Consider the following 17,327-nt stretch of genomic DNA (forward strand, 5'->3'; position numbering starts at 1 on the left):
ACTGGACTCTACAATCAGCCAATCATTCAAGGTTTGGCCATACAAACAGGAGAAGGTGGCATTTACCCACTAAATATATACTAAATTGTACTCTACTTATGTAATTATAATTATTTTTTCTAAAGCATATTTCTCTAAAATCACTTAATACTTGTACTCACAATAATTATACAACTATATCTAGATGTTTTTTTAAAAATAAACATGAGCTCAGTCTAGAGCAAGTTACTAAATAACAATTCCCTTCTGGGTGCGGTTTTATCTTTCAATGTGCAATTATTTAGTACTAAAAAGCCATAGTTGAAAGTCAAGAGCCAAAACCAACTCAATCTTCTTTGGATCAAATATCTGACGAGCCCACTTTCTCAGGAACAAGTAATAGTGCACTGAGAATTACATTATCACCAGGGTGAGTCAAAATAGTCAACTTTGACCTACTTTAGTACGGAACCCATCTACTTCCCTTCTACGTGACACATCATCTTTTAACCCTCGAGTGCAGAGAGTACTGATGGATATTATAAAAACAGGGTTGCAAAATAGTAAATACTGTATTCAATTCATAATCTTCAAAGGATAAATGGTCTCTAAACTTCAGTGTGAAATCTTGTGAGCTTTCACAACTCCTCCTTTGTTCTCCAAATAAAAAATCATGGGTCTGAATTTTTCGGATGACAGGATCCGACTTCCGGCCACCCAATGAGCCAGCAGGGAACATATCCCTGCCAACTCAGAGTGCCCTGCAGCCAATTTACGCTCCAATGAGTGATAAAGAGCTGCAGACTCCTACCCCTCACTCGGGAAGAGGTCCAGCCCTAGAGAGTTGCCAGCTGCAACTCTCCAGTCCTTGCAGTGACAGTGCTGCAGTGGACAGAAGTAGTGCTGTAGGATGCCTGAGCCTAAGCCTAGAAACTGGATTTCAAGGTAAGTTCAAGGGATCTGTGTGAGGAGGGTAGGAAGGGATAAAGGGGGTGAATAAGGGGCAGCTAAGTCCAAAGTGGAGGGAGGTTTAGGAGCTTCTGATCGAGACACCTGCCTGAGATGCAACTTTGTTTTTTCTTACCTTCCCCATGGAGGGTCAATCTTTCCACCTGCATAAAAATTGAGGCTGGGTAGGAAATGACCCTTAAGTGCCAAATTTACGGGCCTCATTGGGGCAAGAGTGGACCTTCTTTCCAAGGTCTTGCCCGCTCCAATATAAAATCGCTGTGTGGTCAGGGCACGTGGGCACCTGAAGGGAGTCCTATACATTAAATTTTGGTGGGGAAGCATTAAATTTTGGCTATAGATCCACCAGAGCCATGTACGCTTTCCCAACCCAGGGTACAGGCAAGCAAGCTCATTTAACCAGCATAACATATGCTCCACTTTGTATATCTAAAGCACTTCTAAGGTTCAAGACTAAGCATATATTTCATTTTACTGCCCCTGCTCTCTACACCCTTCACATATTTTCAACTTTCATGAAAACATAGCTTCATGTAGGATACAAGTAGCGTGTGCAGACTATTCATCCATGGATGTTCAGTCCTATCCTGATTCAGTCTTAACACACATATATTTTATAGGGGAGATCACTGATTCAGGAATAAGAAATCTACTTAGGAAGTTTTAGGCATATTGCAGCAAATCAACATTTGCCAATGCCAAAATCAGCCAATTTATTAGACTATAGATTGAGATTGGACTCTCTTTCTGATACAAGTTATTTTCTAAGAACAGATCATATTATCAGTAAATTACATCGTCTTTCTAAACTGAAAACAAAAGTGTGCAATAAATTAAGATATATTGCGTGGGAGTACTCAGTAACATTGAATGAGATTAGTGAGAAAGTTGCTAGGATGCAATGTGAGCCTGAACATGTTTGCATATTTCAAAATGGCTGAATGATTACACAATGCACTAAGTTTTTTTAACCCCTCAGGTGCTGAAAACCCCGGCACATTTTTGCTACAGAATATCTTCACTTATTATATCATCAAGATGCTGTCAAAACCTAACCCATTTTGGTATAGCATAAGACTTCAGTTTTATGTAGCCCAGTCTCCAGGAACAATTGAAATAAATAGAAAAAACACACAAAATATGGACTATCTTGGCAACTTGTCCCACACTCTTCACTGCCTATAACTCTTAAGTTTTCTGATGTTCCATGGAGAGGGCATGCTAATGGGATGGAATGAAAGTAGCAGCACTGGGGATGGTTCCCTGAAATGGAATTTCAGGCCAATGTTTAAAACTTACTTGGAATAATATGGATAAGTAGATGACTAGCATTTACCTATAAAGTAAGGATCTTTTTTGGCCCATCTTTTAGCAACTGGCCCTCACTTTCTTTTCTAATTATTAACCGGTGTGAAAAAGAGACTTGGGAGCAAAAAAAAACCTTCGCTGTGGACAAATCAATAGGTTATTCAAACTGAGGTAGAAATTGTAAACAACAATCCTCCAGCATTTTGTACTAATTTTTTATGGCATGTTTATGATTAAAGGACATCATCCCTTGGTTTGTATTTATTGCAATGCTTAGTAGCTGAAATTGGACAAAATTGGAATTCCATCCATGTTAAAGGATATTCCAAAACACACCAGCTCGGGTCTAAATATTTTAAGGAAAGTGTACAGTTCAGTTGTCTCCAAGACAGGATAAAAACTCAGAAATATGCTGTTTGGCTAGGTTGACAGATTGATTTCACTTGCCTGGATATGCATTTTCACAATAGCTTTTCCAATAAGTGTTGCTCCAAAGAAGGTCCAGAATGGAACAAGGAAGTGTCCACATGTAATCCCAGCCAGGTCAAAGAGGGGATTGGGAATCTACAACACACCCAAGATAACATTTAATATAAAAGGTGAATGCGGAGGGAAATGGATTGATCTCTGCAGAACTTAAATTCAATCACACTGTTGTAAAATATGAAAAACTACATTTTATGTCATGCACTACAACCAGTAAAATAAAGCTTTTAGGTATAATAAGCAAGCATCCATTTTGTACACTGGAAATGCTGCCTCTAGCCTAAGTGTCATTCATATTTTTTGAGCAGCTGCTCATTTTGTTTTGCTGTGAAAAGCAGTGTAAACATAGTTTCACAAGTACATTTAAACCATCGCCCTCCAAGTGAATGGTGAAATTTGAATCAATTGATCTGTTTTTAATGTCGTTTGCAGAGGGAGGAATGGAGGCCTTCCAGCTCTTAAAATATTTGATATAGGAATAGGCACACAAGGCCTTCAAGATCTCAATCTGGATGCAAGCACCTTCAACAATACTGAATTCTCTCAGGTTTAGATGAAGAAGTGCTGGAGAGAGACCGCACCATAAGGTGCGGAACAAGCTTCAATCCAATGGTTTCCCACAATGATGTTTCCTATTTTTGCCCGCAGTGGATACAAATCTAGAAAGTAAACATATTAACATAGAGACCTCAGAAAGTTTCTGTCCTGATCTCTCTCACTGTGGGGGTTGAGTGGTAAAGACAGCATGCACTTAATTTTCTTAATTAGTTTTCTTACTGTACAATTAGTGAGGTAGAAATCTGCTCTAATTAAAGTCAGGTTGAAAAATTTAATGTTTAGTTTTGAAGATTTTTCCTCAAGTCCTGAACTCCAGTGTACACAACAACGAGACCATCTGCAGGAACAGCTTTTTATAGAGTATGTTTATAACTAGAGTAAAATTTCCAGAAACAACATTTACGAACTATCACTCTTTCTGCAATTTATTTTTAAAAATTAAACCAACACAATTACAAGCCCCATCATAAGATGCGACAGGTCTTCAGGAATTGCACGATGAAAGAGACCAACTGACATTTCAAAATGAATTAACAAAATGAAATGTATGTGTCTTTGCTACCTGCTCCTCCAGCACAGTGATCTGTGCCACAGAGTGAGAAATTCCAGGTCTCTGTAGAGTCATAGAGGTTTACAAACATGGAAACAGGCCCTTCGGCCCAACTTGTCCAGGCCGCCCCTTTCTTTTTAAAACTCCTAAACAAATCCCAATTGCCTGCATTTGGTCCATATCTCTCTATATCCATCTTACCCACGTAACTGTCTAAATGCTTTTTAAAAGACAAAATTGTACTTGCCTCTACTACTACCTCTGGTGGCTTCACCACCCTCTGTGAAATAAATGCCCCTCTGGACATTTTGTATCTCTCCCATCTCATCTTAAACCTATGCCTTCTAGTTTTAGACTCCCCTCTGTTGGGAAAAGATATTGACTATCTAGGTGATCTGTGCCCCTCATTATTTTATAGACCTCTATAAGATCACCTCTCAGCTCCTACATTCTAGAGAAAAAAGTCCCATTTTCTCCAGCCTCTTGTTATAACTGAAACCATCAAGTCCTGGTAGCATCCTAGCAAATCTTTTCTGCACTCTTTCTAGTTTAATAATATCTCTATGCTAAAATGTTTGTGGGAAGTCAGAGGACTGAAGCCTAATCTATCATTTTAAAGTGTAGTCTCACTCCAACACTTCACCATAATCTGAGAAAACATTTCAGTGCAGCACCAGGAGAATTTTGCATTGATGGTGTCACGTCCCAGATTGAGAAGTGGAAAGTCTTGGCTGCCAAATGTCAAACATTTTAAGAGCAGGACGTTCTCTCAAGCCATCTTTTCCTCTTCAACCAACAGCTTCAAAAATAAAACATCGAATCATTCATTTCATTCTTGTTTTTCGGGCTCTACTGTGTGTAAAGCGGTTGTTGTACTCACTGACAAATGCTCGCTGAACTTCAAATAATTAGTTGGACGTGAAGCATTCTGAAAATCCTGACACAGGATAAGAATCCATATAAAAATAATTTTGTTCTTTCACCGGAGTCACCTTTATTTCCCCTTCTGACTACTGTGCACTGAGCTTATTAACTTTGGTCTTTTACTTACTGAAGCACAGGCCAAGATTCCGAGGAACCCAACTCTTTGCACCAGGTTCTGAACAGCCAGCTTTGCTCGGGTAGGAAGGTCCTTATGAAGGAAAAACAGAATAAATTTTCAGGAAAATCTTAAAACAGTGATCTCTAATGTTATAATGCTGTTATACTGTTTCAGTATTTTGGAGATCAGATTACAAACAGCTCTGAGTATGCTTTACCAAGTGATGTTGACAACCATCAACAGGTGTCAAGGTTTTACATCTGGAGTAATACAAATCTAGACCTTGTGGGTACATCATTTGATACTTGTTTAGGAGATTTTAATTTTGTGAAAAGTAGCAACTCCTTTGCCCTCAACCTTACATTAAATATTGTCTGGGAGTGGTGCTTTGCAACAATATTCAACGTGAATTTAAGAGCATTCTCCTCTCTGAAAAAAGGATGATGCACAGCATGATGCAGCAAGTACTCTAACTTGGATTTAGCACTTTTACAATGCACATGAAGAAGACCAATGTCCATAGTAATAAAAACAAAAAATGCTTGAAATACTCAGCAGGTCAGACAGCATCTGTGAAGAGAAAGAAAGTTAACATTTCAGAACCAGTGTCTATAGTACAGTGAGGGCTATACAATCTGCCAAAAAAAACAAGTTGGAGGTGCCAAATGTAACAATATAATTGGCTTCATCCAAGTGAACACCTCAAACTAAGAATCTGCACAGGAATTCAATTACTATAGGTAATGACTTGTGGAAATTTACAAACTTATGTACGCACTTTATACAAGAGCTCAATGCAAATCAATTTCTTTCAGCAATGAGAGCGCAATACAGTCAGATGAAAATGCTAAAGCATTTTCTCAATGTGTCATGCTCCTCAATGGCCAGAGCTGACAATGAAGCACCCAGAAGAGGAAGGACCCGAGTATGAAGCTGCAGCCTGTGCGGAGTTAGACATCCTAAGTGCCCAGCTGAAGTCTAACTTGTGATTTATAAAAGTTCAGCATTTACTAATTAGCCATTTACCTTAAATAGTGGACTTGTCTTTTAAATATAGAATGAGAGGATAACAATAATTTAACTTTTTTCCTTCTCTCGAGCACTCACGTTCTGAGTTTCATAAACTACTCACTATCATTACTTGAAGGATTTTCATTCTTCCCAATTTGTACATTTTTCATTTCTTTGGCTTAATCTATACTGAACGTTGGGATAAATTAATTGTAACCTCCAATATTCAATTGATTTAATAATCATCGAAACTCTATAGTATGGGAGGCTGCCATTTGGCCTATTAAATCTGCACCGACAACAATCCTACCCAGGCCCTATCCCCATAACTCCACATATTTACCCTGATAATCCCCTTGACACAAACGGACAATTTAGCATGGCCAATTAACGTAACCCACAAATCTTTGGATAACTATCTGGAATCTGAAAATTTTCTTCATAATATAGTTCAAAGTCTGCAAGGATGTGCAACATTGTTGGCTATATTTTAGTACGAAATCTGGGCAACTAAAAGATAGTTTGTTGGGTTTTTGTTTTACAAAAAATTTCAAAGTTCAGGTTATGCATTACTAGTATTGAACACACTAACATAGCATCAAACTAGCTGAAGAAATCGGAAAGGCAAATTTCTAACTGTCTTTTAGAAATTTCTACCTATCCTTAGAAAGTAACTGCTTTAAGGAAATAAAAATTTATAATTCTAATGCTCACAAAAGTTCTGATTTGATTTATCACACATTAGTATACAATGAAAAGTATTGTTTCTTGCGCACTAAACAGACAAAAATTCACGAGAAACTTCTTTTTGAAGGTTGAGACTCAGCGTCGATATCAGCAAGATTTGAGAGAATAATCAAGACAATGGCATTAGTAAAGTGGTAGTGATCGAATAATATCAAACATTTGTTTTAAAAGTTTTTTAAAAAGATCACAGCTTTGGAAAGAGTTAGGTTTCATAATAGATTTGTATCAGAATAGGAGGCTATGCAACACATCTTCCTCTCAACATAGTGAATTTTGTAGAGAGAGCAAAAACATGCAGAATGCTATTTCATCCTTGTAATAAGTTATAAACTTAACCACAAAATACATTAGTATGTTACTATATTTGCTCTGTTGGCTGCCCACTGGGGACCAGTTCCAATACAGAACTCTGTTAATCAAAGAGTGCATTTTAAAAATATTACCTATTTTAGGAACCCTTTTAGAATTAAAATTGGCTTTTCATCCCCTGCTTGAACAGAGATCCATGGTTTTATTGATGTGAAATCTCAGCTTTGTACATAAAAACCTCATTCTAAAGATCAATTGGTTCATTCAACATTTCTTCCTTTGCCACCCCGTATGAAAATTAGTGATTATGGGCATTAAAGTTTGGGACCAACAATTTTTAGCCAAACTTTGTGGAACTACTGAGAACAAGTACAACAACTTTTAAACAAGTCACGAGTGCGCACAAAAGCGGCTGAGCAAGGGGTGCACAAGGGAAGCTGAGTGAGGGAGCGTGTAACCTCGTGCAAGGGCAGCCAAGTGAGGGAGTGAACAGATGAGTGTCCCAGTGAGTGTGAGAGAAGCTAAGTGAAGGAGAGAACATAAGCATGGCTGTAGGAGTGACTGAGTAAGGGAGTAAGGGAGTAAGTGCATGGGTGGCTGTGTGAGTGAGTGAAGATTGGTGGTTTACACACAATGTCCTTGGAAAATGCAGTAGTTGGATTTTCAACTAAGATGGTCTGTTAACAGCATGATCCAATACATCTTGACAGAGCTCAAATGTTGAACACCCATCGATATGGATCACTCACATTTTTACTATAAATGCCTAATTCAGATACCTGACTGACCTAATGGCTTATGTATCCAAATACAGGACCAATCATTCTTCGAATGTTAGTTGTAATCATGAATATTTGTGTGCATGTTTTTGGCGAGGTGACTGTATTGGAAGGTGAGAGGACAGTGTTTTCTTAAATTCATTCATGGGATTCAAGAACATAAGAAAATAGGAGCAGGAGTAGGCCATCTAGCCCTTCGAGCCTGCCCCGCCATTCAATAAGATCATGGCTGACCTGAAGTGGATCAGTTCCACTTTCCCGCTTTCTCCCCATAACCCTCAATTCTCCTGTCTATCAGAAACCTATCTACCCGTGACTTAAATATATTTAGCGAGGTAGCCTCCACCACTTCAACGGGCAGAGAATTCCAGAGATTCACCACCCTTTGAGTGAAGAAGTTCCTCCTCAACTCCAATCTAAACTGCCCCCCCACTTATCTTGAGGCTGTGCCCTCTAGTCCTGCTATCCTTTCTAAGCGGGAAGAATCTCTCTACTTCTACCCTATCCATCCCCTTCATTATCTTACACATCTCTATAAGATCCCCTCTCAGCCTTCTAAATTCCAACGAGTACAGACCCAGTCAACGAGTACAGACCCAACTCAGTCACTCCTACAGCCATGCTTATGTTCTCTCCTTCACTTAGCTTCTCTCACACTCACTGGGACACTCATCTGTTCACTCCCTCACTTGGCTGCCCTTGCACGGGGTTACACGCTCCCTCACTCAGCTTCCCTTGTGCACCCCTTGCTCAGCCGCTTTTGTGCGCACTCGTGACTTGTTTAAAAGTTGGTAGGTCGCGGGAACCGTGGTGCACAAAGGCTGTGTTGAACCTAGTCAGGAGGAAAGGGAAGGTGTATAAGAGGTTCAGGGAATTAGGAGAGGTTAAAGATCTTGAGGAGTATAAGGATTGTAGGAAGGAACTTAAAAGGGAAATTAGGAGAGCCAGAAGGGGTCATGAGAAGACCTTGGCGGGTAAGATTAAGGAGAATCCCAAGGCCTTCTATAAATATGTGAAAGGTAAAAGGATAAGAAGAGAAGGGATAGGACCTATAAAAGGTGAGGGGGGAAAGGTTTGTATGGAACCAGAAGAAATGGCAGAGGTGCTTAACGAGTACTTCGCCTCAGTATTCACAGTGGAAGCTGATCTGGGAGATTTTGTTATGGATTTGCAGCAGATGGAAAAGATTGAGTACGTGAATATTAAGGAGGAGGATGTGTTGGAACTTTTGAATTCTATCAAGGTAGATAAGTCGCCTGGACCAGATGGGATGTACCCCAGGATACTGTGGAAGGCGAGGGAAGAGATTGCAGAGCCCCTGGCGATGATCTTTGCGTCGTCAATGGAGACGGGAGAGGTTCCGGAGGATTGGAGGATTGCGGATGTAGTTCCTATTTTCAAGAAAGGGAACAGAGATAGCCCGGGAAATTACCGACCGGTGAGTCTGACCTCAGTAGTTGGCAAGCTGATGGAGAGGCTTCTGAGGGACAAGATTTACGAACATTTGGAGAGGTTTGACATGATCAGGAATAGTCAGCATGGATTTGTCAAGGGCAGGTCGTGCCTTACATGCCTAGTTGAGTTCTTCGATAATGTGACTGAACACATTGACGAAGGAAGTGCCGTGGACGTAGTGTACATGGACTTCAGCAAGGCGTTTGATAAGGTCCCCCATGCAAGACTTCTTGAGAAGGTGAGAGGGCATGGGATCCAAGGGCCTTTGGCCTTGTGGATCCAGAATTGGCTTGCCTGCAGAAGGCAGAGAGTGGTTGTGGATGGGGCTTTTTCTGAATGGAGGTCAGTCACCAGCGGAGTGCCTCAAGGATCTGTTCTGGGACCCTTGTTGTTTGTCATTTTCATAAATGACCTGGATGAGGAAGTGGAGGGATGGGTAAGTAAGTTCGCTGATGACACTAAGGTCGGTGGTGTTGTGGATGGTCTGGAAGGATGGAAAAAGTTGCAGCAGGACATAGATAGGATGCAGGACTGGGCGGAGAAGTGGCAGATGGACTTCAACGCGGATAAATGTGTAGTCGTCCATTTTGGCAGAACCAACGGGATGAACAAGTACACTATCAAGGGCAGAAGTCTGAGTAGTGTTGAAGAGCAGAAGGATCTAGGGGTCCGGGTCCACAGGACTCTTAAATCGGCCTCGCAGGTGGAGGAGGTGGTCAAGAAGGCGTATGGTGTACTGGCCTTCATTAATCGAGGGATTGAGTTTAGGAGTCGGGAGGTAATGCTGCAACTTTATAAGACCCTTGTCAGGCCTCATTTAGAGTATTGTGCGCAGTTCTGGTCGCCTCACTATAGGAAAGATGTAGAAGCTATTGAGAGGGTACAGAGGAGATTTACAAGGATGTTGCCTGGACTGGGAGGCATGCCTTATGAAGTTAGGTTGAGGGAGCTGGGACTCTTTTCCCTGGAGAGACGAAGGTTGAGAGGCGACCTGATAGAAGTTTACAAAATGTTGAGAGGAATAAATAGGGTGGACTCTCAGAGGCTATTTCCCCGGGTTGAAATGGTTGCTACGAGAGGACACAGATTTAAGGTGCAAGGAGGGAAGTTCAGAAGTGATTTTAGGGGTAAGTTTTTCACTCAGAGGGTGGTGAGTGAATGGAATCGGCTGCCGTCAGTGGTGGTGGAGGCGAACTCACTGGAGTCTTTTAAAAGACTACTGGATGAGTTTATGGGGTTTAATGAGATTGAGGGTTATAGATAGGTCTGTAGGTTGGTAGGTGTTGATGTGATCGGCGCAACTCGTGGGCCGAAGGGCCTGTTTGTGCTGTAGTGTTCTATGTTCTATTTAGTCTCTCTTCATAGGCCAATCCCCTCATCTCCGGTATCAGCCTACTGAACCTCCTCTGCACTCCCTCCAAGGCCAAAATATCCTTCCGCAAGTGCGACGACCAAAACTGCACACAGTACTCCAGCTGCGGCCTCACCAGTACCCTGTACAGTTGCAGCAAGACCTCCCTACTTTTATATTCTAACCCCCTTGCTATAAAGGCCAACATTCCATTCGCCTTCTTGATCACCTGCTACACCTGCAGACTGGGTATTTGCGACTCGTGCACAAGGACCCCCAGGTCCCTCTGCACTGTAGCATGCTGCAGCTTTTCGCCTTTTAAATGTGAATGTCGTTGCCTGGGCCATCATTTACCGGCTATCCCTAATTACTCTTGAACTTAGTAGTTTGCGAGGTCTTTTAAGAGTCAACTACAATGCAGCTCATCTAGAGTCACACGTAGGCCAGACCAGGTGAGGATGGCAAATTATTGAACTAGATGAGTTTTATGACAATTGCCAATGGTTTCATGGTTATCGTTACATTGTTCTAGTTTTTTTGTTGAATTCATATTTCACCATCTGCCCTGGTGGGATTCAAACCGATGATGTGGAGATGCCGGCACTGGACTGGGGAAAACAGTGAGAAATCTCATAACACCACATTAAGTCCAACAGGTTGATTTGGTAGCAAAAGCCGCTAGCTTTTGGAGCGCTGCTCCTTTGTGTGTGTGTGTGTGTGTGTGTGTGTGTGTGTGTGTGTGTGTGTGTTGGGGGTGGGGGGGGGGAATTCTGTGGTGGGAGGTGGGGGAGGGAAGTGGGAGCTCCTTTGTCAGGTAAGTGGGACAGAACTCCCACTTACCTGACGAAGGAGCCATGCTCCAAAAGCTAGTGGCTTTCACTCCCAAATAAACCTGTTGGACTTTAACCTGGTGTTGTGGGACTTCTTACGGGATTCAAACCCACATCCCCAGAGCATTATTACTCTGGGTTTCTAGATTATTAGACCTGTGACAATACCACATTGCCACCACCTCCCGTGTGTCTGGTACAGGCAAGTGTGCGTGGGAGGGGGGAGAAAAAGAGATAGAGAGACAGAGAGAGGGGTGAATGTGCATGTGAAAGAGAGCCTGTGTACGAGTGAGGAGTGGGGGAGGGAAGTGTGTGCATGCTTGCAAGAAGGATAGGGAGAGAGCAAGAGCAGGCAAGAGGGAATGTGCACCCTAGGACTGACTGAGCTGAACACACTCCAATGGTCATTTTTATTTCTTGTATATATTTTTTAATTACCAATTTATTGTTGTGTCTTTTTTATTTTCCATACAGCAGCTATTTTTTGAAATTCAGGATAAATGTTCATAAAATCGCTACAAGTGCAGAAAGAGGCCACTTGGCCCATTGAGCCTGTACTGACAACAATCCCAATCTATCTCCATAACCCCACGTATTTACCCTGCTAATTCCGCTGACACATGACCAATCAACGTAATCTGCACATCTTCGGACTGTGGGAAGAAACCTATGCAGGTACGGGAAGAACGTGCAAACTTCACGGTCACCCAAGGAATTGAACCCAGGTCCTCAGCACTCTGACATTCAATCATGGCTGATAAATTTCTCAACCTTATTTTCCCACCCTCTCTCCATAACCTTTGAAATGGTTGGACAAGCCTGGACTAACCTGAAAGGTTTCACAGATTAGTGTATAAATACCTTTGAAGTTCATATCAGTTGTGCAAACTCACAACTGAAGGTGGGGCACAAAAGATTATATAGCAATAACCTAAAGCCACTATAGTGCAGAGAACAGGTTTATTCCCCATTTTAACCCCACTGTTGTGATGGATTACTGTTGTCTTTGGGTCTAAGTGACAGCAAAACAGGTGGGAGCCTATTGCTTACGCTATGACCAAGGTATGCACATCAGCTACTTAGGTAATAAAACATAGGTATCTTGAGATTTCATTCTTTAGAATAAGACATGAAGCCTTGTGAGCCTGCTCTGTCATTTACTTAGATCTGCCCGTCGAAGTGGTGGCGGCTACCTTGCTAAATATATTTAAGTCACGGGTAGATAGGTTTTTGATGGACAGGGGAATTAAGGGTTATGGGGAGAAAGCGGGAAAGTGGAACCGATCCACTTCAGATCAGCCATGATCTTTTTGAATGGCGGGGCAGGCTCAAAGGGCTAGATGGCCTACTCCTGCTCCTATTTCTTATGTTCTTAGATCATGGCTAATCTGAGCTTCATCTCCATTAACCAACCTTGGGAAAACCATTTCCCTTGGTATCCTTACCCAAAGACAAAAAAAAACTATCAATAGTAGTACACTGAAAATTTCCAGCAGCCACAACTTTTGCATGAAAAAATTCCATCTTTTTCCATCTAATTTGAGCATGATAAACTGTTTAAGTTAATTTATTAGTGTCACAAGGAGGCTTACATTAACTCTGCAATGAAGTTACAGTGAAAGTCCTCTAGTCCTACACTCCAGTGCCTGTTTGGGCGCACTGAGGGAGAATTTAGCATGACCAATGCACCTAACCGGCACATGTTCGGACTGTGGGAGAAAACCACAGTACCCAGAGGAAATCCAGACACGGGGAGAACGTGCAGACTCCAAGACGGGAATTTAATTCATCACTTTGAACATGTCAATTAGACAGGACTCAAGTTTACCCTAATAGCTTAAGCCCTGGTAACACTGATGCATTTGCATTGTTTATCGCTATCTCATGTGAGCATTATAGGGCTGTGATTTTGCGCCCGCGTTCGTCACAAGCACAAAAGGCAACATTGGCGCAAAGTCGCATGACACTTAGAAAACGAGAATCTCACTAATGAGATCTCATTTTCCGATTCATCCCTCACCAGTGATGTAATGACTTTTGCACCCAGGAAGGTTGGGAACCTCATTTCAATAAATATAATTAGTGCACGAGATGAGGGTGCGGGTGCCGCATATATGGGAGATGAGATGTCCCCTCCTGCATGGGTGGGATGGGTGTGTGTCCCTCCCCCAACACATGTGGGATGGGGGTGTCCCCCCAACCTCACTTGTGGGATGGGGGTGTCCCCTCTCCCGCGCACGTGGGATGCGTTCCCCCCCTCTCCGCACATGTGGGATGGGAGTGTTGCCCCCCCACGTGTGTGGGATGGGGGGGTGTGTGTTTGGGGGGGGGGGGGGGGGAGGAGCCTGCCAGTGTGACAACGTGGGTCATGCCTCCAGACACTTTGAGTGTGCTGGATTGCCTGGAAAGAAAACTTGGCTGTGCAGTCTGCAAGCTGCATACTGGCTGATCTTGCCTCAGCCACCATTTTGTGCAGACAATGGAAAATTCCATCCTCTTATATTCTTGACAGATAATCATCCTTAAATTGCATCACAGCTGGCAAAGGATGATCAAGTGACCTGCTGCCAAAACTCCACTTGATGTTTCTTGGAGGTGAATGTGTTCACCACGGTATCAATTACCCTGGGAGTTTCCTTTCCTCCTTGGAATCTCATATCCTCCTTTAAACTCCTCACAGAGGAGATGAAACTTCAAATGCGTAGTCAAAGGACAGTGTGTTCAAATCTGCATCTCATCATTGTGCACAGCATAACCAACCCAACATATTGCATCTTTGCAAAAAATAACCTAAATTTAAATGCTTTAAATGATGCTTTTACTGCCCAGAGGCATAAACTATTCACAAGACTGCATCCTGGGTAGTGTGTAAACTTTTCACACCTACCATGTGAAAAATAAAACTGAAATGCACAAAGGTACTTCAGTCCCAATTTATGGAAACTATTTCAGTTATGCAAATCATCTTCAACACATCATTCTGTACCAAAAGAAAACATGAAAGACCACACGCCACCACCCATGGTTATAGTTGCCAATTCTGCACTTTAATGTGCCTCAGTTGGTCAGAGGTGTGTGCAACACGTTGCTGATGGATAAGCAAGGTTTTGCTGAATCATTATTTAGTATTCATAACTTAGAGATAGTAAATGACTATGATAGCACAGGTGCAAGAAAGACCTAACCATCTTTAGCTTCTCAATAATTGACCTTCCCTCCATCTGAAGGTCTGAAGTGGTGTTAGCTGATTATTTCACTAATTATTCACAACTCCTCAAGTATTGAAGCAGTCTGTGTCCAAATGCAGCCAGACTGGGTTTGGACTGAGAAATGGCAAGTAACATCCACACCTCAAGTGCCAGGCAATGATTGTCTCCAAATAGAGAGATTCTAACCGTCTCCTCATGACATTAATTGGCATTCTCACTGCTGAATCCTCCACTCTGAACATCCTGGTAGTTTCCTTTGACTACATACTGAAACTGTCATTTAAATATTGTGGATCCAAGAGCAGGTCAGAGGCTGGGAGTTCTGTGGCAAGTAACTCATCTCATCACTCTGCAAATCCTGTCCACCATCTACAAGGCACAGCTCAGGAAAGTAATGAAATACTCTCCACTTGCTTGGATGAGTCCAGCTCCCACAACATCATCCAATCAAAGTAGTCTGCTCAATTAGCACTTCATCCACCACCTTAAACACGCACTCCCACCAACACTGACGCTTAGTAGCAGCACTGTGTACTATGAGATGCCCTGCAGTAACTCACCAAGGATCCTTCATCATCACCTTCCAAACCCATGACCTCTATCATATAGATGTGGAGATGCTGGCGTTGGACTTGGGTAAGAAGTCTCACAACACGGGGTTAAAAGTCCAACAGGTTTATTTGGTACCACGAGCTTTCGGAGTACTGCTCCTTCATCGGGTGAATCAATCTCACCTGATGAAGGAGCAGCATTCCGAAAGCTTATGATACCAAATAAACCTGTTGGACTTTAGCCTGGTGTTGTGAGATTTCTTACTCTATCACCTAGAAGCAGATACGTGCGAACACTATATTTGTAAGATCCCCTCTAAGCCACACACCACCCTATCTTAGAACTATATTGCTGTCCCTTCACTATCACTGAGTTAAAATCCTGGAACTCACTTCCTAACAGCACTGTGGTTGTTGTTACATCACATGAACTGCAATGGGTGGAGACAACTCATCATCTTTTCAGGGGTAATTATTGCAATTAAGGCAATAAGTACTGACCAAGCCGGTGTTGCCCACATCCCATGAAAGAATAGATAAATAAATAAATTAATGCCCTGAACATGCTTCCATTATTACCCCATCAAAATCTTCTACCCTCCAAAAAGAAATTCAGATCATAATCCGCTTCACTGGATGACCTTTTCAAGTGATTCATGCTACAAATGGAACCATTCTGTTTGATTATCATAATCTTCAGATTATTTCTCCCACAATGTTCCATCTTCTATTCTAAATTCGGTGATTGTTCCCATTTACACCAAAGTGAATAAACTTGTGCAATAACATTCATGCTGTATATCTATCACATTTTAAAACATACTTCTCAGCTGATGGAAACTTTTCTAAGTACTGGATGATATCAATTCACATTAATGGTCTCACAATCTCATCTTTGACCTTATGTAAGATTACAACTCGCAGTTCATCTAATCTCGATGAAAAGAATAGAGTTTGCTTTGTCTCACTTCTATTGTTTGGAGTCTAAAAATGTCTTCAAACTGCAAAAATTTAGTCCATCTTTGTTCACAGGTGTTCAACGGCAACTGTAAAGCTGTTCTTGGGGATTTTAAATTCTTTGTAAACCTATTTAGCTTTTTCAACACAGATGTTTCCTATCTATAATTTTTCTTCCTCTTCTCTCTTTCCCCATCTTTTCACAAATATTTTCCCTCCCACGTTTTTAGTTCAGATTAATCCCTGCCAAAGTAGTAGGCCGGCTGCCAACTCCACACCTTTTGTCAATGGTTCCATTCAATCCATTGAAGCAACAGTGAGGGGGAGCAGGAGCGGGAGAGAGTGAGTGAGGGGGAGCAGGAGCGGGAGAGAGTGAGTGAGGGGGAGCAGGAGCGGGAGAGAGTGAGTGAGGGGGAGCAGGAGCGGGAGAGAGTGAGTGAGGGGGAGCAGGAGCGGGAGAGAGTGAGTGAGGGGGAGCAGGAGCGGGAGAGAGTGAGTGAGGGGGAGCAGGAGCGGGAGAGAGTGAGTGAGGGGGAGCAGGAGCGGGAGAGAGTGAGTGAGGGGGAGCAGGAGCGGGAGAGAGTGAGTGAGGGGGAGCAGGAGCGGGAGAGAGTGAGTGAGGGGGAGCAGGAGCGGGAGAGAGTGAGTGAGGGGGAGCAGGAGCGGGAGAGAGTGAGTGAGGGGGAGCAGGAGCGGGAGAGAGTGAGTGAGGGGGAGCAGGAGCGGGAGAGAGTGAGTGAGGGGGAGCAGGAGCGGGAGAGAGTGAGTGAGGGGGAGCAGGAGCGGGAGAGAGTGAGTGAGGGGGAGCAGGAGCGGGAGAGAGTGAGTGAGGGGGAGCAGGAGCGGGAGAGAGTGAGTGAGGGGGAGCAGGAGCGGGAGAGAGTGAGTGAGGGGGAGCAGGAGCGGGAGAGAGTGAGTGAGGGGGAGCAGGAGCGGGAGAGAGTGAGTGAGGGGGAGCAGGAGCGGGAGAGAGTGAGTGAGGGGGAGCAGGAGCGGGAGAGAGTGAGTGAGGGGGAGCAGGAGCGGGAGAGAGTGAGTGAGGGGGAGCAGGAGCGGGAGAGAGTGAGTGAGGGGGAGCAGGAGCGGGAGAGAGTGAGTGAGGGGGAGCAGGAGCGGGAGAGAGTGAGTGAGGGGGAGCAGGAGCGGGAGAGAGTGAGTGAGGGGGAGCAGGAGCGGGAGAGAGTGAGTGAGGGGGAGCAGGAGCGGGGGGCAGCGGGAGAGAGTGAGGGGGAGCGA

The 17,327-nt window shown here is 43.1% G+C and overlaps 1 protein-coding gene across 8 annotated transcripts in view; it reads right to left on the minus strand.

Annotated features, from left to right (window-relative positions):
* Nucleotides 1–17,327, minus strand: part of vmp1 (vacuole membrane protein 1) — a 172,862-nt gene that overhangs the window by 37,497 nt on the left and 118,038 nt on the right. For all 8 annotated transcript variants that reach the window (XM_080210327.1, XM_080210325.1, XM_080210331.1 and 5 more), the window contains exons 9-10: nucleotides 4,902–4,982; nucleotides 2,704–2,820 (exon numbers count right to left, since the gene is read on the minus strand). In XM_080210327.1, coding sequence (XP_080066453.1) covers nucleotides 2,704–2,820; nucleotides 4,902–4,982 — 198 coding nt within the window. The remainder of the gene's footprint in view (nucleotides 1–2,703; nucleotides 2,821–4,901; nucleotides 4,983–17,327) is intronic.

This window comes from Carcharhinus amblyrhynchos, chromosome 23 (assembly GCF_965287045.1).
Source record: "Carcharhinus amblyrhynchos chromosome 23, sCarAmb.v2.hapA, whole genome shotgun sequence".
NCBI classification, from domain to species: domain Eukaryota; kingdom Metazoa; phylum Chordata; class Chondrichthyes; order Carcharhiniformes; family Carcharhinidae; genus Carcharhinus; species Carcharhinus amblyrhynchos.